The sequence below is a fragment of the Esox lucius genome, chromosome 5 (genome assembly GCF_011004845.1).
Source record: "Esox lucius isolate fEsoLuc1 chromosome 5, fEsoLuc1.pri, whole genome shotgun sequence".
Lineage (NCBI taxonomy): Eukaryota > Metazoa > Chordata > Actinopteri > Esociformes > Esocidae > Esox > Esox lucius.
Genome location: NC_047573.1, coordinates 22,564,725 through 22,589,675, shown reverse-complemented (window position 1 = coordinate 22,589,675; position 24,951 = coordinate 22,564,725). Strand labels below are relative to the sequence as shown.

Below are 24,951 nucleotides of genomic sequence, written 5' to 3'. Positions count from 1 at the left end.
CCATATCAATAGGTTGCTCATTTAAAACAAAATACGACATTTTTTCAACTTTTGTTGAGAGGTCGAAATCCGGTTTCTGAATAATACAAAACAAACACAGAGTTAATATTTCCTCATTCCACTGAGCGCACCACTGGCTCAGTGCTAAGAAAATAAATACAGTTTTAATGATAGTGGAATGTACTGCCTCCCGTTTCATAAACTATACTATAACCCCAAACTATGATCCTTTCTTAATTCACAAAAGAATCGAAAACTCTCAGAAACCCAAATTACAGTAAAAGTGCGTGGAAGTACATCAAAAAGGTTATACAGAACCAAAGGCTTGGATTGAAAAAGATAAATGATTGAGTTTGACAAAAGGAAAGAAGCTACAAATATAGCTATGATTACACTAACGCTAACCCACAAGAAGAAAGGGTGATGTACTGTAAGATAGGGTGGTTAGACAAGATGGGGTGAAAGAACAGAGGAAGGGAGAAAGCGTAACAGAACTGTAGGTGGTGGTAATAGGTTGTAGTGAGCTGTGTTCACTCTGACGTACAAGCAGAGACTTGATGAGCTGAGATGTGGTTTGAGGGCTGTTTTACTGTGGCATGGCGTGTGGCACGAGGAGGCTGAACTCTGTGTGCCCTCTGCCCTGGCAGACCACAGCAGTTACAATACTCATGACTGACGCATACGCATACACACACACACACACATACACACACACACACATACACACACACACACACACACACTTTTGTTTTATTACCCTTACAGGCACCAGAAAAAAAGAAAAGAATGTTTCCCATCCCCTAACCTCACTAACTTCATCTTTAAGCCTACGCTGAACCTAGCTCTAACCCTAAACCTAACCTGTAATGCGTATACCTAGGCCCAGTTGTAGGATGGGGGTCAGTCCATGTGTGGATCACACACATGCATATACAACTTTTCCGGTTCCTCAGAAAAGAGGATGACTAACTTACTAAAATCCATAAAAAATATTTTTTGGAAACTTAAACAAAGTACTTTTTTTATAACAATAAAACAGAATATATACATCAGTATCACAAAATAGCTGATTTACACAGAAAGCTGGAAAGGTCAATTGTGGTCTCAACAGCACCCTCTGGGCTAGACCTTGGTAAAGCAAAGGGAGGAGCAATGCGCGTCCTCTTCTAAGTTCTACTTCCTTCCATAGCACATCACTATTGCAGTTGTTTGTTCTCATACCCCTTCAGCTTGGTTTTAAAAATAGATTTCTGTATTCTCACATTCTTTCTTGGGTTAACTTCCAACAGTGTTTGGGAGAGCCCACTCTTTCATCCTGGAGAACGCAAAGCTCTTAAATTCCATTACATCTGAAACATACTAGTGTTTCTGTGGATAGGAAATTGTATTATCAGCACAGCTGAGTGTAAAAGGCATCATTAGTGACGATAACGTCGGACAGTTTGTTCATTGTTAAGCTAGCTACCTGCTTATGTTAATAAAATGGAATGAAGATCTATCCAATATCAATGATATAATAATGCTTATTTAGTACAAATTGGCTCCTATGTTGTGTATTCGGCCATGCCCCAATGAAAACAATTGACCAATTGTCCAAATTCTTCTTTCGGTAGTTGCAATGAATGCTGGGAACAAAGCATCTGAAAAATGTGAAATCCTGGCTGCAATGCTGAGTAAGGCAGTGAGTTAGGATAGAGGGCCATTCGGAATTCGGCTACAATACTTGTATGAAAAAAAACTTCTACCACCACAATGGTTTTGTACAGTACATGATCCCTTCAACAATTGCAGTGGATTTTTTGAAGAGGGTTTTTCCTGTGATTGCATTCTTAAATATTGCGCAATAATACAACATTTTCCTTTCCCGCTACTCAGAGAACACCCAAGAACGACGGAGAAAACACAATGCTACAAAGCAACTAGTAAGAATTTGATACTCTAGTAACCAACTAGCAAGAAAATAGAATGTGGTGCCCCGTTCGTAACTGCCTCCTACATGTGTCCTTCATCCTGCTCATCACATTTACCTCTTGAGTTAAGATTATATAATCCCAAATTGGATCAGCTGTTTTTAGGAATGCAACTACAATCGAGACACTGCGTGTAGAGTTAATCTTTTCCTGTACAAATCACTGCTCTGTACATGTTCTATATTGCATGTCATTTACAGCTTCTGTTTCACTGGGTAGCAACTTTATTTCCATTTTAAATATAGTCATTTTCTGTACAATACATTGGCTAAACCTAAGGCCTGCACATTTGCTTTGAAATGTACGATTTATAAAAATCAGCAAGCAGTCCAGCAGTTGAAGCATTTGACGAGTAACCAAAAGATTTCTAGAACAAATCACAGAGCAAAACAATATGTCCCTGAGCAAGCCAGTTAACCTTTTCCCTGGTCCTTGCTGTAAATAATTCTGAGAAGAAGATCTCCGTCAACTTATAAAAAATATTTAAACAACACAGCCAAAATTTGGGGAATTCTATTTGATTCTAGGTAGATCTTTATGCAGACTTCTACTTAAAGAACATTTTAATATGCTTCTACCTTGAACCCTCTATTGATTTCCTGCTACATAATCATGCTCCTATCTAGGGTGATTTATACATTTGTGAAAGCATACACGCAGCACCGACCGTAATATGTTTCATACAGAAGAGAGAACAGGAATTATAAGCCTATTAGAAGCTGTCGAAAATGAGGTGATTTCCCTCAGGTTCTACTAAGGTTTCCACACCAGTTTTATTAACCTTAAAGATTTCATAATTTATGACTTTACATGACATAACACAAGCTGTTTCTTTGAGGGCCTAGTTGTAACCTACAGGTGTTGGGAAACTGCTAATTTATAGGCCACAACAGGCCTCTGAGTCACATTACACTGGCCTGTAAAGTGATAAAATACCTACTGGAGTAAGGATATCCAACAAGTGATATTGTTAGTAAGCATTTCTTTCTGTAGCATAAAATGAAATCAACCAATCTCTGTGCATGCAAAACAAAGATTAAAAAAAACTATTCAGAAAAACTAGCTGCAGTTAATATGCTGTGAAATACATTATACAGTATGGTTCAACGTTGAACCATTCTTGCCTTCTAAACAATCCTTGCCTTCCAAAAAATGGATGGTAAAGTTTTAAAGTAGAAAACTTTGCCTGAAACTCTTTTGTCTGAAAGACTTTCCCTAGGCAGAACTGTCTTTTGTTTGCTCAGGCCAATAGAAATATGAACTGTTCTCCAACACCATCCATTCATGACCAGCCAGCTTACATTAGATCAGTCCTCAACACTACTAAAAATGAGAGCAACTCGAACAACAAAAATATTGTTGACCACTTAAATATACAGTGGGGAGAACAAGTATTTGATACACTGCCGATTTTGCAGGTTTTCCCACTTACAAAGCATGTAGAAGTCTGTAATTTGTATCATAGGTACTCTTCAACTGTGAGTGACGGAATTTAAAACCAAAATCCAGAAAATCACATTGTATGATCTTTAAGTAATTAATTTGCATTTTATTGCATGACATAGGTATTTGATACATCAGAAAAGCAGAACTTAATATTTGGTACAGAAACCTTTGTTTGCAATTACAGAGATCATACGTTCCCTGTAGTTCTTGACCAGGTTTGCATACAATGCAGCAGTGGATTTTGGCCCACTCATCCATACAGACCTTCTCCAGATCCTTCAGGTTTCGGGGCTGTCGCTGGGCAATACGGACTTTCAGCTCCCTCCAAAGATTTGCTATTGGGTTCAGGTCTGGAGACTGGCTAGGCCACTAGGCCACTGGCTAGGTCATCTCAAGGCCACTCCAGGACCTTGAGATGCTTCTTACTCCTTAGTTGCCCTGGCTGTGTGTTTTGGGTCATGGCCCATCTTCAATGCTCTTAATGAGGGAAGGATGTTGTTGGCCAAGATCTTGTGATACATGACCCCATCCATCCTCCCCTCAATATGGTGCAATCGTCCTGTTCCCTTTGCAGAAAAGCATCCCCAAAAAATGATGTTTCCACCCATGCTTCACGGTTGGGATGCTGTTCTTGGGGTTGTACTCATCCTTCTTCTTCCTCCAAACACAGCGAGTGGAGTTTAGACCAAAAAGCTCTATTTTTGCCTCATCGGGCCACATGACCTTCTCCCATTCCTCCTCTGGATCATCCAGATGGTCATTGGCAAACTTCAGATGGGCCTGGACAGGCGCTGGCTTGATGGCGTAATGTGTTACTAATGGTTTTCTTTGAGACTGTGGTCCCAGCTCTCTTCAGGTTATTGACCAGGTCCTGCCATGTTGTTCTGGGCTGATCCCACACCTTCCTCATGATCATTGATGCCCCATGGTGTGAGATCTTGCATGGAGCTCCAGACCGAGGGAGATTGTGGTCAACTTGAACTTCTTCCATTTTCTAATGATTGCGCCAACAGTTGTTGCCTTCTCACCAAGCTGCTTGCCTATTCTCCTGTAGCCCATCCCAGCCTTGTGCAGGTCTATACTTTTATCCCTGATGTCCTTACACAGCTCTCTGGTCTTGGCCATTGTTAAGAGGTTGGAGTCTGTTTGATTGAGTGTGTGGACAGGTGTCTTTTATACAGGTAACAAGAACGTTTTATTGTGAGAACCGGAATTCTTACTGGTTGGTAGGTGATCAAATACTTATGTCATGCAATAAAATGCAAATTAATTATTTAAAAATCATACAATGTGATTTTCTGGATTTTTGTTTCAGATTCCATCTCCCACATTTGAACTTCTACAGACTTCTACATGCTTTGTAAGTAGGAAAACCTGCAAAATTGGCAGTGTATCAAATACTTGTTCTCCCGACTGTATGTCTATATATCTGCAGACATACAGATAGATGACAAATTAAAGGAAAAACCTAAATAAATGAGTGGTGGAACATAACGAATGCAGATGATTCCATACAGGTGTACTACATGATACAATTAACATCATGCTCTGCTGCATGTATAGAAAGGCTGAGCAGGTCCAGTTGACCTCGATTTGAACCAAAATGTGACAGACATCAATGAATAGGATACGAAATTGTGGTCCAAAGCGCCCATTCGATGACTGTGATGCTTGCGCATGTCTGCGAAATGTATGGAAAAACAGAGGAACAACTCTTTCTGAGGTGACTGCATGCCAATGCAGGATGTGATCAGACTGTGTCAGCAAGAACAGTCCGTCGAAAACTACACCGAGAGGGATATTACTGTAGAACTACACAGAGAGGGATATTACTGTAGAACTACACAGAGAGGGATATTACTGTAGAACTACACAGAGAGGGACATTACCATGTGGGAGGCTTTTTGGGTTCCACTTTTCCCCTTAAAAGTCATTGTAAAAAATCTCAAAATTCTTCTTGTGATCAACCTTTATCCTATGGTGAAACATATCTATCATGATGGGAGTGGTCTCTTCCAGGATGACAATGCCCCATCCACAGGGTATGAGGGGTCAGTAAATGGTTTCACGAGTAAGAAAATGATGTGAATCATATGCTATGGCCTGTGCAGTCACTGAATCATAACCCAATTGAACACCTATAGGGAGATTTTGGACCGACGTGTTAGACAACGCTTTCCACCATCATAATCATCATCAAAACATAATTCATAAAATCTATGCCAAGGTGCATTGAAGCTGTTTGGGTGGCTCGTGGTGGACCAACACCTTACCGAGACACTCTCTGTTAGTTTTTCCTTGAATATGTCAGAAGTCTGTATCTATCTTATTGTAAGTCACATTCTCCTCTACTCCCTTCAACATTTCCTAGATACTAAGTGTACCGAGGAAAGCACTGCACTATATTTTCTGTCAATATACAGTAATGTGCAAAAGCCTTAGGCACCATGAAGTCAAACTAAAGCCATTCATTTAGGTAGTGTTTATTTGTATAAAATAATAAAATGGTTATAAAAGATATTAGAAATAAACAGTTACTACCCAAATATATGGCATTTGACTTTCAGATACCTAAGACGTTTGCACATTACTGTACATACCTGATGGGGCCCTATAAAATCAGATTAAAAAAAAAATCTTAATTCTGATTAACATTAATATTGTTTCCTCTTCTGTATTTTTCCAGACTTTTTTTTTGTTGTTCAAATTATAATTCTTGAAAAGAAAATGTATAGTGTATTTCCCCTTTTATTGTATATCTTTAATGAATTTGTAGCCTACGGCTCCTGCAATCTCATAGAATGAACTAATAATAAATCAAAAAAACACAGCAGAGTCAAGTTCATCCGACTCTGAGGAAGCGAACAAAGAGCCTCACTGCCAAAATCCCCAAGTATATATGTTTGGTTTTAACCAAGTCAATTATTTGGGACTTGGCAAATTATTTATAAATCCTTACAGAACTTTGATGAATGACAGGAACTCACTCAAAAGGGTGGTAACAGTGATCTGAAGTGGTGGCACCACTTTGTTGTCCTCCAGGTCCAGGTCTTGTTCTGCTTCCTCACTTAGTATTGGATAAACAGGACTGTGGTGTTTTTGAGGATTGGGTGCTTGGGTCCCCGCCAGGGCAAGAAGCTCAGACGTCCAAATCGTTCCCCACAATAGGATCCCATATTTGCCAACATTAATAGAAACAACATCCCCCCTCCTCCTTCCTCCCTCCTTCCTCTCATGTCCTATTGGTCAGAGAATAAATTGCCATTAAGATGGCTTCAACAGAGACCGCCTCGGACTGAACGTTGTCACAGAGGCCCTGTTCTAAAAATGAACTGTGGAAGGCAGACATTCGCCTTTCCTGTCTTGTATCCCATCGGCCAAAGGAAGATGGTAAAGAAGACTTAATCACATACATTGTCTTACTAACTGTATTTTTAGCTCCTCGGACAGATAAGGGGTCGATGTATACCAAAGCTATCGCAGGCTTCAATTAGAGTCAATAAGGGATTTATCTGGTCTTATCTATGGTTAAGAGGGATCGACTACTTTCATGGGACCTTGTGGGACACCCGGGGGTGGTCGCAAATGGCACAATCAGGATTAAAACTCATAACGAGAGGCTGCGTATTAGACCACCTGGTTAGGAACCTTGGCTTGGTCATGAACTCTGACCTCTCTCAATCCACAGCACTGAAAAAAGACCTGCCGTCCTGCTCAACATCACACGGAGGCAATGGAGATAAACAGGAAGGACAGCTGTGAGTCATAACTGACTCTTATCTAGGCCCATCTACATTGACCCGTATGAAACGATACATTTCGTTAGAGATGCTACAGTGGGCATACGCAAGTACACGCTTGACTGTACACCCAACTTTTGTTCTCGTACTTTTATTTAATAAATGTATTCGTCAACTCACTTTTGAATAACCCAAAAACAAGGCATATCAAATTGATACGGTTGATAAAAAAAGATCAGAATGTTCTGGAATGATTTATTTGAACTTGAAGCACAGCAACATGAAAGCGTAAGACTGGGTGGAATGTAGACCAGGTGTGGAGTCCTCACTTCTGTGGATGTGGAAATCCAGACCAGTGTGGACCCGACCAAATCTGACGTGAGCGTGGATGCGAGTGATCAGATTTGCTCCGCACCAAATGAAGTTACAAATAAATGGATGTTGAGGACATGAACAAAAAAATATGTTAAGTGGAAGTTTGATTTGTACAGAGTTCACTGGGAAAATTTTCAGCAAAATGTCCAGATTTCAAACAAATAAAAAGAAGTCCATATACACAGCAATGCTAATGATAAAAGGCCTGTATTCTAGCAGACTCAAATGCTTTCCCAAAAACCATGCTAACTAGCCTGGCAGGATGATGTCATCATTTATTTTCAGTGGCCATTTATTTTGCATACTCGATCCATATTAAAATTGGTCCCCTGGTGTGTTTGAAACATTGTATGTGTTGTTTTTCCAAAAAGTACACATTTCAGAACGAAAACATGAACGGAAATCGGGGAGAAATCAAAGACCTGTGAATTTCCAACTCAGCTGACAGACTCAATAGCAGGCCTTCTATCACCATCTGGCATGGTATACAGTATACCTTGGGTTGGTCTGACTGAAAGACAAATAGGCCCGTGGGATCTATAATTTGTAGGTCATTTAGAGTAGCCTCCATTTCACCGTTTCCACACAGGGCACCTTCCCTTCGCCGGACGGGCCTTTATTTGAGTAACTCTTCAGGCACCACTGCACCACTGCTGTCCTCTCATTCTGCATCCATTCACCCTACACAGGTGATCTAGCCAGTGTGCACTCTTCACTATCTTACTAGTGTGTGTGTGTGTGTGTGCGCACGTGTGTGGCTCAACTCTTTGAATGTCGACACAATAGTCGCTGCTTAGTCCCAGGACATGAAACAATGGAGTCTCAGCGTGTACTCACTGTCCGTTCTCACTCACAATCTATGGCGCTAGTCTACACAGATCCGTCCTCTGAGAAGGGCAGTTTCAAACAGCCCCTGATTCTCTTTGTTTGTCCGTTTAAGTCTGCAATGTCCACATGTAAATGTTTTCACTGAATTCATCTAAACTTCAGCGTCTTGTTTGCCTGCAATGTCTTGTTTTTTTGATTAAATGCAAGACCCCTGGAATGCTAACTGTTGCCAAGGCATCCGCTAATGGGGATCCAAATAAACAAATAAATGCTAAACCAGTAGACAATGGCCACCATCCATCAAATGACTCGTCATCCCAAGAACCCAGGAGGTCTAACCCAAGTGGACTGATCCAGTATGTCTACCACGTTAACAATTACCCGGGTATCCTCAGCCGGGCCAGGCGCCCGATGCTTGTCCCGTTTCTCAGAACGCCTACCTGGATTTCCTGGATCGAGCAGGATGGCAATCACATGAATAAAACGTCAAATAACCAACATGCTGTCACTCAAAATGTGTGGGGTGTGTGTATGTATGTGTGTGTGTATGTTTTTTGTGAAGTTTTAGTGAAGTTGTGTAAACAAGAGAGAATGAGATAGAATGATGAACATTTCAGCCCAAGGACAAAAAGCATGTCTATGCAAAGAGACAGAGCCAGCAAGAGAGTATGAGAGAAATAATTTCAGCGCTGAAAGAAAATTACATCTAGATGCAGGCAGAGCTTGTTCTGGTGGAGACGTGGCCAATACTGGCAGAGTTTTCCTCATTCCTGGGTCTCCTGAAATCCATCTATAGCTACAGTATATCAGTTATCTACATCACACATCTGAAGCCCCAGAAAATATGAGCAGGGACTAGGTCGGAGATTACAGGACTTAAAATGTCTTTCTTTTGATGTACCATGTCAACAGAGACCCCTATTGCCTAAACACACATCTCTCTCATCTCTTTGAGCAGCAATGGAAAAACATAATGGGAAATGTTACATTCAGTGTCACAACCAGCTAGTAGTGCTCCTCATATATTTGTCAGCATGCAAACCCCATTCGAGAGTAGCACCGACGTGGAACATGTTATTCTATAGCGCTGTCTGCTTGTTCAGGTACGGCTGTGCCGTCAGTTCTCAAAACCTTGCATTGTTTATTACCACATTACCCTATAGACAGATGAACAGTTTGCACTAGAAAATGAAAAAAAACGTTCTTTCTCTCATTTTGTTCCATTTTGTTCCTGTTGAACAGTGTCACCGAGTTTAAGGGCACCTGCTGACTTTCATATTCCTCCAAAAAATCTCAGCAATTCTGCATGCAAGACAGTGAAAAATGTCAACATGTCAAGTTGAAATGTGAGCTACGTAGTAGGGTGTGACAAATGAGCGTCAGGTCTCTTGGTGGAAGTTACTTCTCGATCATGTGATTAAACAGAGGACTTAGAGGCCAACTTCTGCTAACTCCAGGTCAAGTCAACCACCAACTAGAGATTCCATCTATATTGTATGTGTACCAAGGTGTTGACGTTCCTAATGAGGTAACCTTTGGCCCAGAAATGAACTAGAAATACTTCAGAGAACTACTGTCAGTATTTCACAATACACAATATTACAATATACACACACACACAGTGCAAATAAATCGAACAGATGTCAAAATGGTAATGTAGTTGCGAATATTAGTTTAAAATGTAGTGTTTTTTATTATACAGTGGTAAATATGAATATATTATATAATAAATCAAACAGTCACCATGTAAAGGTCGGCATCCACACTGTGGAATCTGAGTATTAACAATTACAATATAAATGTATGTTTCATTGGAAGAGAATGTGCCTAGATAATCAAAACATCTCTGTTTAGATTATCTCTCTGTAGGTTGCGCTCTGATAACCCCAGGAATGTTCACATTGACCATTTGGCATGGGGGGTTACTGTCTTGGAAATCTGATCTTTGCTAGGTAGAAACGCCCTTAATGTATAGGCTAGCTGGCAACTAACATTACAGTGAGAAGATAATGGAACATTCACCGAATGACATCTGTGCTGCAATTTTCCAATAAACTTGAGCGAACATCTCCCTCAATTTGATACAGATTCTACATTATTTCTCCCCTATATACGAAACCGCCGATTTCTAACAACACAAACCTCCCTAAAAGGATCTATGTGCTTCTTCGCCATCCCAATCCTGTGTTGTGTCCTTGACCGGGACCACACACACACACACACACACACACACAGACCAACATTAAAACCAAATGCACACTCATTCTTTACTCTAGGACAACTACCCACCCCTTCATGACCACGGGCAATGTAAGCATATTTTCATTTCAATTCAACATTTTCAGTGCACAAAGTATTTGCACAATCACCATTAACAAGATAATCTAGCCGACACCTTTTCACCTACTGTTGGTATACTGCACTTCAGAAAACTTATAGGCAAGGTGCTTAAGATTCAAACTTTCAACAGCTCAGACCGGCTAGACAATAAAGTAGGAGCCAACACTTACGACACCTCAGCACAACCGCCTTTCACAGAACCTGTTAACACACTTTCCACCAGCGGTCCTGGTAGTTCCCGTTGGCCAACAGTAGTGCCCTTTTTTGTGTCAGGCTTGACCAACACAGTGGGATGGCAATCAAATCCCTTTGGACAAGGCATCCCACGCTTGACCGCACTTTCTAGAAGAGGTGCCTTTTGAAGTGTCAGGCTTGACCAACAGGACCAATGTATTGCCCAGATCAGCCAGCGATCTTCACAAGTCTAAGGCCTGCTCGTTTAGCAATGGAACCAAAATGCCCCAAAATAATTTCCTATTTTGTGTAATGACATTTTAATATTCCAATATTATTACATGGCAAAATACCAGGCAATGTTGTGTGAAGATATATAGATTTTCCAATATTATTACACGGTAAAATACAATGTAATGCTGTGTGAAGATAATTACATTTTCCAATATTATTACATGGTAAAATACAACATAATGTTGTGTGATATTTAAATGTGCCTATGTTATTACACTATAAAATATAGTGACATCTCAGGGCGGCAAACATCCCTTCATTGTCTATTGGATTGTTTTGTGAATGTACAATACACACACAACATGCAAAAACTCTCTTCTTTCTCAAATTGGCACAAATATGCCGACTCAATGAAATGACTGAGGAATGTTTTGGACAACCCCAGCTTGGACCAGATATCTTAACTGTTGGACAACCTCAGCTTAGACCAGATATTCTAACCCTTGGACAACCCCAGCTTGGACCAGATATCTTAACTGTTGGACAACCACAGCTTAGACCAGATATCTTAACTGTTGGACAACCCAGCTTAGACCAGTTATTCTAACCATTGGACAACCTCAGCTTAGACCAGATATCTTAACTGTTGGACAACCACAGCTTAGACCAGATATCTTAACTGTTGGACAACCCAGCTTAGACCAGTTATTCTAACCATTGGACAACCTCAGCTTAGACCAGATATTCTAACCCTTGGACAACCCCAGCTTGGACCAGATATCTTAACTGTTGGACAACCACAGCTTAGACCAGATATCTTAACTGTTGGACAACCCAGCTTAGACCAGTTATTCTAACCATTGGACAACCTCAGCTTAGACCAGATATCTTAACTGTTGGACAACCACAGCTTAGACCAGATATCTTAACTGTTGGACAACCCAGCTTAGACCAGTTATTCTAACCATTGGACAACCTCAGCTTAGACCAGATATTCTAACCCTTGGACAACCCCAGCTTAGACCAGTTATCCAAACACCCGGAAAGCCAAGCTGAAGGTTCCCTATCCAAGATTTGTGACTGAATGAAAATATCTAGATTTCATATGCCAACAGCGAATGCTAGCATTCCTCGCCGAACCAACACTGGACTCTGTTCTGTTTTACTGGACGGCCCAGAAGTCAAGTAATCAAAGTCGCCACTTCCTCCCTTGCACTCAAAGCCCATTCATCAACTAAAACTGAAGATTGATTGTAAATCTATTGATTGTATCTATTGATTGATTCCATCTATTGATTGTAAATATCTACTGCAGCTAGTTGTTTATTGTATTTCAAATTGGCATAATGATAATTACAATAATTGTCATTAAAACTGTATAACAATTTATGACATTGGATCTGAACCACTGCTGACCTTTCAAATTACTCACTTCGTTCTAATTGAAGGCTGTACTCCGCTGCAAAGACCAGCATGAACTGTTGAAAATTAAGTCTTGATAGAGAAGATGTTGCTCTATCCAAACTCACATAATCTTGTGCTAATAATTAGCTGGTTAACAGTATAATTCATCACCTGCTTCTGTATTGAATACATATCATTATCACCTAAGATGAAATTATAAATTTTAGTCACTTCTGATGTGTGTTTCTATGATACAAAATAAGCTTGACTATATTAAACTAAAATTCTATTATTGTGTTAGTTTGGGTCTTATTGTGTAATTTATGGTTAAAACTGTTAACTCATCAAGTCTTCATAAAAGACAAATCCTCATCCAGTCCATTCTACACCGCATATGGATCTTGATCTTCAAGTTCCACATCTCTTAATTGTAATCACTGTAACGAGGAGCCACACCGAACCAGGAAAGTAGAGGGCTTTGTGATGAGTTCAGGGTCCGTTGGCAGAATATGCATACCTGACATTCTGCACTGTGTTTAACCTGACAGCAACGCTGACGTTACTGAATTAAACGTCCAGCCACAGCACGTCACAAGGCCACTGGGGCCCTGGTCTCATTGTCAAGTAGGATTAACGAGCCCAAAACAAGTCTGACATGTTGAAGCGACGTTATGATTGAGGAGTTGCTTTGGTTAGAACTTTGCGGGTTACACTGTAAGAGTGGGACGTAACCCGTGTTGAGCAAGACACCTGCACTCAACGCATTGCTCCTCCCAGGTCATCATCCCATGCTGTTCTCATCCAATGGGTAAAGCTACTGAAAGACGCACGTCCAGGCAACAGAATCTCTCGGAATTCGGGATATCGAGGAACGGTTTCCTTTCTTTTTACAAGGCAATTAAATTCGTTAAGTGATTGTTTGAGATTTATTTTTTAATTCTTCTTGGTTGCCTAGACTCACAGTCAGGACAAAACACTTGAGGGTTGTCAAACCGATGCTCAATGCAACCACATAAAGCCTATTAACCATTAATCTGTATAACCCCTAGCTGATGTCAATGGTAATCAAGAATTCAATTGGGTTCCGAAGGGTTAATCCGTAGGAACTCTTTGTCAATCGCACACATGGTTCCGTCCAAATGTGACTTTTATCCTTACTGAAAGACTAACTACAGGCCAGAGAAATTAGTGCAGGCTGCACAAAGGTAAGCTATGGCCTCTAGGATTTGAAACCAGCAACGTTACGGTCTCCAGCTCACTTCTTGACAGATATTTCCCCATCAGAAACAGGATTGAAACTGGCAACCTTGTGGCCGCTGGCTATCTAAGCAATTGGCAACATTCTGGTTAGTTATAGTCCATAGCAAGGATGTTCATTTTCACTTTCTTCCACAAACTGAAATCAACACCTACAATGAAAACAATTCCCAACTACCTTTGAGTGACAGCCTTCAATACCTAGCATTGGGCATGATGTTAAAGGGGGTATTTTTATTTGCATATTTTTTCCATATTTTTTTTCTAATTTTTTGGGGGTGGAGGCATTTCTTTAACTAATGTTATTTTAATGACAAAAAGAACCAGAACCTTTTATTCATTACATATGTTTTAGAGAAGTAGGTTGATGAACCAGATAAAAGTCACCACAGACATGTAAGAGAGACATTTCAGGTACAGACCCCTGATTGAATCACTGATGTTTGCAGATGACCAAAATCCACAGAGTGGTTGGACTATGACCACTTAACAGGGACAAAAACAAACTTTTGCACTCTTCGGAGTGACTGCCACTCTCTTCCCTTTCTTCCTCAGCCTCCCCGTTAACATTAGTATCAAATCATTTTTATGGAATTTGCGGGCTAATTACAATACTCTCAACTTTCCAGAATTTGTTTCATATGTTTTGTGACTGGAAAATATTCAAATCATTATAAGCACTGAAGGGCCAGCTAAGGGAACAGCTCTTTATTTTAAACACCAAATATGGTTACTTCTAATTTCTCCAAATTTATAAAAATAAAAGTAATCTACTTTCCATAAAGGTGGTTTCAGGTCACAGAAATGAACCAGACCAAACGCCGCCTTCCTGAACCCAACCACAAAAACACACACACACACAGATACACACACACACATACACACAGACCTTCCTTGCTTACACTCTGCCTTCCTGTGGTACTGGGGACTGGCTAAACACAAACAGTAAACATTACAGGCCAGTCTAATCTGTGATCCTTCGGAACCCCACGAGCGTTCCAGCACACAACCAAACAAACAGCGCCCACCCGCCGTCTGCCAGCCCCGCGCAGCGCAGTCCGAACTGCCCTCAATCAGGGGAAGGGAGATGGAAGAGATGACTGATGTGTCTGATACAAAGGTATGACCGGGTAATAACCGGCCCAGTCCGACAACGGCCTAAACTCCGGCTCTCTGCTTCCCGTGTCCCGCCTCAAAAGTCCCCCGCCTCTCCTAGTTTGGGTTAACTCGTTCGTGCGCCGCACTAAACACCCGTCCATCAGTGTCCTCTCATGTGACTTCAAATCCTTAACGGGCTTGTTGATGAATGTCTGACAGCCTGACAGTTTGGGCCACCTGCGCAGGGGCTACAGGCTTTCTCCGGAGGATAAGCGTTCTCTTGTGATTAGCTGAATGTGATGGGCCTAACGTTCAGGCGCACAGGTGGCAACCCACAGTTGCCCAGCGACGGGCTGGTTCAGCATACAAACTAGGCAACCCCGCCTTGGCAGAGAAGTGATTTAAGTCGGAGAGAAGGGGGGGAGTAACTTGTTTCGTCCTTCTCCGATGTCTTATCAGATAACAGCTGACACTTGTTTGACTTAAATGTGATTTAAGTGTAATCGCAAGATTAGGATTTAGTAATGTAAAAAAATTGGGGGAAATCTGAGCCAAGCTCTCTTTCTGTCTATCTCTCACCACATATTTTCAAATTGCACAGGCTGATGAAGTACAGCGCCATAAAACACTGGAGTTTGGTAAATGTTGCAATCATTCTCCAGCACTCCAATGGTGGGTTTAAAAAACAAACAAGTATTTAGACATTTTAATAGTAACTTCCAATCCACAATGACAAGCTCAGGCCAGGGCCTGTATTCCCGGGCACAGAAACTGCCTATCTGAGCACTGTCTACTGTGAATCATAAGGGCCCGAGATGCAGGAAAATAAAAAGCAACTATACATAACAACTCAAAGACATAGAGAACGATGTAGGGGCAACGTAATGATGCGCTAATGTCTCTGGTGAAATGGGGTTGCATAACCGAGGAGGGTCTGCGACCGGGGGGCTGGACTAGAGCCAGTTGACGTGAGGAAGGGCACCACAGTACGGCTGGCTGAAGGATGTGGAAGCAAGGGGCTGCCCGGCAGGAAGGACCAGGAGACAGTGTTCTGAAGGAGGTCAGGGGAAATCTACAGGTCTACAGCAACACTGCGGCGAGGCGGACAGCGAGGTGCAGTTTAACAGGGAGAAAGTGACTGATATACAGAGGTGAAGATGGAAAGAGCCCGAGAGGCAGACAGAGAGAGAAAGAGAGACAGAGAGAGGGAAATAAAGAGAGGGGGAAAAAGAGGTTCCCATTCCACACCAAGAATTTTGCCTCTTCCCCTGCTGTTTCTCCAGCGGGGTTGGGGTTGGAGTTCAGAAGCCTGTGTTCATGGTGTCTCCTGAGAACTTGTCACAATAAACGGCGTATTTCAGTTAAGAGACACCATACAGCTGGGAAACAGTGTTTGCCTCTCCGTGTCCCTCTAAAGCCCTTGTTCTAAACTCTAAAAGAGCTGTAAACGTCACACGAGCTCAGAGGTCTTAGACAAAGGCCGTTTCTGTGCCACCAGCCTGCGATTTAAAGATCCTGCAAAGTGCTATGAAACAGAAACAAAGCTGGGAGCCAAATCTGTGAAGTGGCTCATATCTGGGAGAGTACAAGGCCTGCACTTTGCCTTGTTATAACGTTGCGTGCGTGTGTGTGTGTGCGCCTGTGTGTGTGTGTGTGGATACTTTTTGATTACAGAATGAAAATCCCTATTGCTACGCATCCAAGGGACCCTTACCTGACAAAAACCTCTCCTTTATTTACTCTGAATATCTATTTGCTCCAAATGCTAACGTGTTTTTCTTCAGTTTGTGCTGAGGCCATGCCTCATTGTGGCAACTATCGACAGACTCATTAGAGTCCAACACCTGTGTCAGAACCACATCTCAACAAGCCGTTCTGTTTCTTTTCCTCACACTGCTCGCCCAACCCAGAAGTACCTTCCAGCACCTACACACTTGGAGGAGAATTGTTTTAATGGCCAGCAACCATAGTTGAGCTAGCAGGCACCCAAATATTCTCCAACACCAACCTCGCCGACACCGGACAGTGATGAACCAAATGACTCCGCTACATCCGAGGCCCCTGATCATCTCCGGCATGCTGCAACATGGATTTGAACTCCTGGCGGCAACAACGCAGCTTTATTGCAAGGCATTGACTTTACCGCTCCGTCCCTCCTGGGCACATCTAATCCCTCTTCTCTCTGTTCAATGGTCAGTAATCTACTCAATGTTACGTCATATTCAGTAGAACACTACCTATCCTTCACACAAATGGGGAAAAAAATAATAATAATAATAATAATAACGAGCACTTGACTATTTTGAAAATGACCTAATAACAATCCGGGAAAGACAGACACAATACCGTCAGAGGCGTGGAAAGAGAATTCGGTCTGTGTACGACCAGTCTGGAACGACCGCCTAGAAGAAAACGATGAGCGAGGGTATGTCAGTGTTTGGGTAATGTGGAGAGGGCTGTGGCTAGGCTGGCACACTGGGCAGTGGGCATTGTGCCAGCTCCGTCGCCATAGGCCACTGGGCTGTAACGCTGAGTTGACTGGGTCTCAGGCCAGACCAGGATCTTTCTTCTCGCTAGCAGGCTCGTTTAGAAAACCCAACGTAGAACAGGCCAGAGGGAGAGAGAGAGAGAGAGAGAGAAAGAGAGAGAGAGAGAGCATCCCATAATGACAGAGACGCAACCTCACCAAAGCCACAAACCAAAACAGACCCACACAAAGTGGCCGGTGTAAAAAGCCAGAATGCTTAATCATGCAGTACACAATGCTAGCTATAAGAATAAACTTTGTGGTGGAAGTAGGTGGAAAAACATTGGCAATAGCTTATGCGCTTATTTATAAGGGGAAAAAAGTGGATGCTTACATTTTTTATGTTGCATGTGCACTGTTTTTATTGCCATGAGGGGTAAGGAAATCAAAACAAAACAAAAATAATCCTGTTTGTGGACCATCTCACAATAACACATGGTCTATAAAACTGAGTATGCAATATCACAGCTCAAAAAACACTGCTGTACAAGCCAGGCCAGAAGCAATAATTCACTCCATTGACAGTGTAATAAAGACTAGACATTTCACGTTGCAACACAAGGATAAGGCCTAACACAGGCATACACAACCCCTTAGGGCTTTTGCTTTTTCATCTGTATCCTCATTAAACTAGCGAGCAGGAAGACTACTGTTTAAGATAACCACAGACACGTCTCATGAGATTTATACGTTTGCATTGCTAATGTGAAATGGTTGTCGGCCTAAAGCAAATGCCTCAATAGAATCTTTCTCAGTTCGATTCTTAATGCCTCTCTCTTTTCAGTCATCTGGATGTTTGGAGGTGATATGATAGTGGAGTTTAAACAAGCCTGGGCCAGACAGAGAGGACTTCATCTCACTATCAATACTTTTGACACTACTTTTACCACTAATGCAATGTCTTCTCATAGGAAGAGGACAAGAAGGCATGAATTATACGATGCAATTACACTATTTTTTTGGACTGATAAATAGTAGATACGTGACGACACCACCACCGGTGAACAATTAGTCCCGCTGTTGAGAAAAGGGCTCCACGTTAATACTCTGCCACTTAAAAGCTATACCTTCAGGCCATACATATGCAACCTCATGTAATACTTTCATATCCAAATTAAAGGCTAACGTCAAGCCAAAAACATTATAATACTACATGTGGTAGTATCCTTCAAGTTTCTCCGAATATTTGTGCCAATTATCGTCACATGAAATGGTCACAAGTCACGGTTACAAGTGCTATGATTTTCTGTAGGACCTCTTGAGTAGCCTACCATCCTATATAAAAAGTGGCCTAGTTCAACAAATTAACTCCTCTCGTCATCAGCAATATCTCCCTACCTGTTCGCTGATAAACGCACTGTATGAACCTTTTGTAGCCAGTTGGTTGAGCTTAGCAGTTCTGACAAGCAGATAAAGGTTTTGTCTGATTAACATGATATTTTCCAACCCTTCATAAGCTTCAGTGGCCCGGCATATTTGAGGCACTCATCAAAATGCAACAGGTCACAAAAATATCTGTTTGATTTTAAGATACAAATGTACAGACATAAAAATAGCGATGTTTGAATGTTAATTTATTAACACACCTAAAAAATCTCCCAACCAGAAAATTTATTAAAAGTGCCCAGAGATAAATCATTTAAACACGCAAATCTTTCAGATCACTCACCTTTAAAAAAAAATCCAGAGATGGTTCAGACATTCAATCAAAAGTGATTGTACGTAGCACAAAAATACCTAGATCTGTTATACAACAAAGGCCCTAAAAGCCTACAAAATAAAGAAAAAAGTGAGGTACTACAATGAAAAATAAAGCGGGTTCTAACAATGTGAAATAAATCACTCGAAACTGAATAAATGATTAAGCGGACTAAACGTGGTGCTCTTTGGTAATCAATGCAATTTGAAAAATGGTTGATGTTGAATATTAAATTGTTTTATTTGGTTGATGACTAGCAGAAAATGTATTATAATGGGACAATTAACTAAACACCATAAAAAACTAACATCGAAAACAAACCGCGACAGAGTTTATGACTAATCCGCACGTTTAGTGTAGCCTGCAGTCTGGGCTAAACAGCGCGCACAGTGCACTTTTTATTACAACCAAGTTGTGCAACAGGTCCCCGATCTGGCTGACAATTTAAATTGTTAAGTAAATACATATAATTGAACACGTTTATTGTAGGTTTAACATACGTATTTGTTATAGAATGCATTCATTTAAGACCAAATTGTGTCCAAACAGCACAGAATTTTATATGTAAAATCTACATTACCTTTTCTTGTCCTTATCAGCCGTCATGTTTTCCTTCGCAAAGTTCAGTCAGTAACGAAATTATGCAGATCCGAGTCAGTCCACTTATGCAACAATTTAAAAACCAACAGCGGACGAACACAGTGGAAAATATCGAAAAGTCAAATCGACCGTATGTAAATTCTGCTCTTTATGCACAGTCCATTTCATAAATTGTCCTTAAGAAGCAGTTGCAAGCTGTACAGTCTCAGAACACTGCCAAGGATTGTACTGCCCATTCACCGATTTACTAAAGGTAAAATCCACAAGGTTTAGCCTATCAATACTTTCTTAACAAGATAGAAAACACTGGGTCGGTCCGCTGTCAAAGTTTTCTCAGTTCTCTAGGTCGTTGCTCGTCTGCTGAAACTTCGAGCCCGGTTCCCCTGTACTCTCCAGCGCTCAGCTGGCTCGTTGACAGCGGCTCGGTCTGTCTGATCCACCATGATTGGTGAATATGTTGTGTAGTACCGCCTCAAATAACCCCACCCCCTACACTGATTGTTTCATTTCGCAGTTTTAAATTGTCACTCTGGTATATACAGTAGCCTATGTTATCTAGTCTTACAGGTCAGTAGCCTATATGAAGTGAAGGTCTTGTATGCGCCATGGATGTAAAAGTCAAAACACCTGTCTTGGAAGTCAGACACTTGCGGCATTCAAAGTCTATTTCATTGTGTTATTGATCTAGACCAGGAGTCGGCAAAATGTTTGGCTGGAGGGACACATTAGAATTATTTTTATTTTATTTTTGGCTAGAGGGACACATGTTCTGAACAAAAAAGTGTATAAACCTATTATCTCTTCTACATCATTTTTATTTCATTTTTGACATTCAATCTGAATACTAACTGGTGAAGGGCAAAAAAAAAAATTCTCTAATAAATATTTCTAATTTATTTATAGCAGCAAAAAGTTTATCATTTTCAGGCTTTTATCATCACAATATCATCATGTTACATTTTATTTTCAAGAAACACTATATCTAGTGAATGGCATTCTGTTCACACCACTCCCCAGGACACCTGCTCCCCAGTTTTTTAATCTTTCTCTCTATTTGCTACAAAATAACTGATACACTCTTCTACTCTAACAAATGTAATTTAACTTGACACAGTTCAAGTGGACAATGCACACTCTGATATTGGTCTTAACTGTATCCATTCAAAGATTAAGGAAGTAGCTGTATGCCTCAAGAGTCTGCTTTTACAGTAATCTGATATCATACTATGAAATAGTTTTTCATATTCCCTTAAATTGAGGCATTCCATGCTCAGTCATTTGTCATTGGTTTTGAACAATTGAAATCGATGGACTGTTTTCTAATGAAAATGGGAAATATCGCAGAACAGTAAATACATACTTTTTACTGAAACCTACTGCAAGATGGATACATTTCGGCTCACGGGCCAGATTTGGCCCTAGGGCCGCAGTTTGCCCTCTCTGATCTAGATCATTACACAGCAATTGTGTTTTCTGAAGAATTTCCTTGTAGTGTACTCTGAATGGAAATAAATCTTCAAAAAAACCTGACAGAATTGGTATGTCTATGGAAATGCGGCCCATGACAGGTAACCCAATTCTAAAAACAATTCCACTAGTAAGCCTTTAGATAAATCTCATTAGATCTCTTCATGTCAGTTCCTTTTCAGACCACAGCTGATTGGTTGATAGACCAATTAGGGCACTTTATACCTGCATGATCCAGATCCCAGAGCGTTTAATAGACAAGTCAAGTCACATTTATTCATAAAGCACATGTAAAAACAACAAGTGTCCAGCAAAGTGCTGTACAATTAAATATAGTACTCAGATGTGTACTAAAACGCATGGTCGAAACACTAACCAGCCTGGAAATTAATCCTGGAACAGCGTGGCTAGAATGTTCAAGATCCAGGACATCAGTGTTAGGCATTGTGAAGCGAATCTGCCAGTCACAGAGAATGTTTTGCTCGTTATCAACAAGCTAGATTGCTAAGGTCATTTAGAAAGTACGTCTTGCAAACTGTATACTTCAACTGTTGTCTGGTGCCTGTTTAACATAATACATCCAAGTGGATTGTGCCTATTGTACATACATCGAAATAGCATGAGCGGAAGGGACAAAATTATTGACTTAATTATATTCATTGTTTCTATAAAAGTCAAGGAAATCCCTACCAAGGATTCCTCCCTTCAACCTGAGCAGCACTCACCCAACCCGTCTCCTGGGACTTCTGGTCACAATTTCAGAAATATTTATATTTTTTGTATTGTATTTTTGTTTGTCAACGGGTGGTCTGTAGTGAATCTGACTTTCTCACAAAAGCATTACCAAGAGAGTCCACATTATTGAATATTATGAACTCCCCTCTATCTCCTCCAATCAAACAAATTTATTTATAAAGCCCTTTTTACAACAGCAGTTGTCACAAAGTGCTTTACAGAGACACCCGGCCTTAAACTACACTGACTACTTACACTACCATTCAAAAGTCTGGGGTCACTTAGAAATGTCCTTGTTTTCCATGAAAACATACATGAAACGAGTTTGAATAGGAAATACAGCAACATGAATATGAATAGAAAATGAATATGAATAGAAATAAAGATGTTTAATAGAAATAATAATTTTGTCCTTTCAAATTGCTTTTGCCAACAAATCCTCCATTTGCAGCAATTACAGCCTTGCAGACGTTTGGCATTTTAGTTGTCAAATTGTTGAGGTAATCTGAAGAGATTACACCCAATGCTTCCTGAAGCACCTCCCACAAATTGGATTGGCTTGATGGGCACTTCTTATGAACCATACGGTCAAGCTGCTCCCACAACAGCTCAATAGGGTTGAGATCTGGGGACTGTGTTTGCCACTTCATTATTGACAGAAAACCAGCTGACTGTTTCGTCCCTAAATAGTTTATGCACAGTTTGGAGCAGTGCTTTGTGTCATTGTCCTGTGGTAGGACAAAATTGGCTCCAATCAAGGACCGTCCACAGGGTATGGCATGGCGTTGCAGAATGGAGTGATAGACTTCCTTTTTTTACCCTGTACAAATCTTCCACTTTACCACCACCAAAGCACCCCCAGACAATCTTATTACCTCCACTATGCTTGACAGATGGTGTCAAGCACTTCTCCAGCATCTTTTCATTTGGTCTGTGTCTCACGAATGTTCTTCTTTGTGATCCAATCACCTCAAACCTCGATTAGTCTGTCCATAACACGTTTTTCCAATCTTCCTCTGACCAGTGTCTGTGTTCTTTTGCCCATCTTAATCTTTTCTTTTAATTGGTCAGTCTGAGATGTGTTTTTTTCTTTGCAACTCTGCCTAGAAGGCCAGCATCCCAGCTTCGCCTCTTCGCTTTTGATGTTGAGACTGGTGTTTTGCAGGGAGTATTTAATGAAGGCTTCCAGTTGAGGACATCTGTTTCTCAAACTAGACACTCTAATGTTTTTGTCCTCTTACTCTGATGTGCACAGGGGCCTCCCAATCCTTTTTTGATTCTGGTTAGAGCAAGTTTGTGCTGTTCTGTGAAGGAGTAGTACACAGCGTTGTACGGGATCTTCAGTTTCTTGGCAATTCCTCACAAGGAATAGCCTTCCTTTATCAGAACAATAATAAAAAGATGAGTTTCAGAAGAAAGTTATTTGTTTCTGGCCATTTTGAGCCTGTAATCGAACCCACGATTGCTGATGCTCCAAATAGACAACTAGTCTAAAGAAGGCCAGTTTTATTGCTTCTTTAACATAGCAAACACAACGTGCCAGTGGAACACAGGAGTGATAGTTGTTTATACTGGGCCTCTGTATGTCTATGTAGTTATTCCATAAAAAATCTGCAGTTTCCAGCTACAATAGTCATTCATAACATTAGTAATGTCCACACTGTATTTCTGATCAATTTAATGCTATTTTAATGTACAAAAAAAATGGCTTTTCTTGGAAAAACAAGAACATTTTCATTTGACCTAAACTGTTGAACAGAAGTGTATACAGTAAATCAACTGCCAAGTTAGATTTCCTGGGTCACAGTGACCTATAGTAACTAATATACAAGCTTTCATTCTTAAACATATTTGATGAATCGCATAGAAAACAAATCAGAGAACTGCTAGGATATACTGCAAAATAGTTGTCAGGAGAAAGTGTTTTTTGATACAAGGGTTATCACATTGAAAGAACTGACGAAGCACTCTTCAAATGCTTTCATTGCTATGGAATAGAAAGAAAACTTAAAGTTTTTCCATTATGGTGGGGATTAGTTCTTGATTAGATTTTTTTCTTGTTCCAGTAAAATGTTGATCATATGACTGTGATTAAAAATACATAAATACATACATTGTAATATTCCCTCCTCCATTGTCAGGGACTGAATGGGATGTCAATGTGGTCGATGAGTTCAAACTACGATAAGCATTTTGGCGACCTCTTCTGAACTAACAACCTATAAAAGTGTACCTTACCCGTCTGTGCTTCAGAGCTAGTGTGATTATGGACAATGTATTGCATGTGGGGCATCGACTGGAGATAACCAAGTAACTGAAATATCTTTTCAGACTCCAGCACTTTCTCAGGTAAATTATCACAGATTGTGTCATTTTTGTCATCTAGATATTGTCTCTTCTCAGTTACCATGACAATAATGAGGAATGCAGTGTTTTCTTTTGACACAAAAAATAAAGAAATTTGTCAACATCAGGTTATGATTTATGTCGTATCACGATACTTCTCAGTGAGGTCTTTCTCAGTGAACCTTCTAACAGTGGTCACATACAGACACTGGGCATTATATAGTGTTCACTCAACCCAATCTTCCAATATAAACAGTGTCGCATAGAAAGCATAAACACAGATGAACACTAAACAGCAATTTCCCCTGAAACAATCAGACACTATTTGTTTCGACATCATCATATTTAATAGGTTCCAAAAACAAACAGTTACACATTCACATCCTTTAGAATACAGTACATTTGGCACACAGCAAAATGCTCACAATGACATAACACTAATGAACTGCAAAGGAATTCAAAATAAAAAAATCAGTCAGTTGACAAACTGTACACATAAAGCTTCACGATACAGAAACCAAAAAGCCAAAACCTCTCCGCTTTCCCAGACCCAGAATAAGCCTATTCGATGGATTAAAAAGCTATTTCAATAGATGTTGTTTATTTAGCATACTTTTAGTCCTGAAGTAATGTTAATTCGGGTCCAGGAAACCGGACTCCAATTGTATTGAGGTACATACAGTAACACGGTGCATATGACCCACGCCTGTG

The 24,951-nt window shown here is 40.6% G+C and overlaps 1 protein-coding gene across 2 annotated transcripts in view; it reads right to left on the bottom strand.

Moving 5' to 3' along the window:
- Positions 1-20,093, bottom strand: part of epas1b (endothelial PAS domain protein 1b) — a 44,671-nt gene extending 24,578 nt beyond the window's left edge. For both annotated transcript variants that reach the window (XM_010888790.4, XM_010888791.4), the window contains exon 1: positions 19,673-20,093. In XM_010888790.4, the coding sequence (XP_010887092.3) occupies positions 19,673-19,698 (26 nt within the window). In that variant the 5' untranslated portion in view covers positions 19,699-20,093. The remainder of the gene's footprint in view (positions 1-19,672) is intronic.
- Between the last annotated feature and the right edge of the window lie 4,858 nt (positions 20,094-24,951).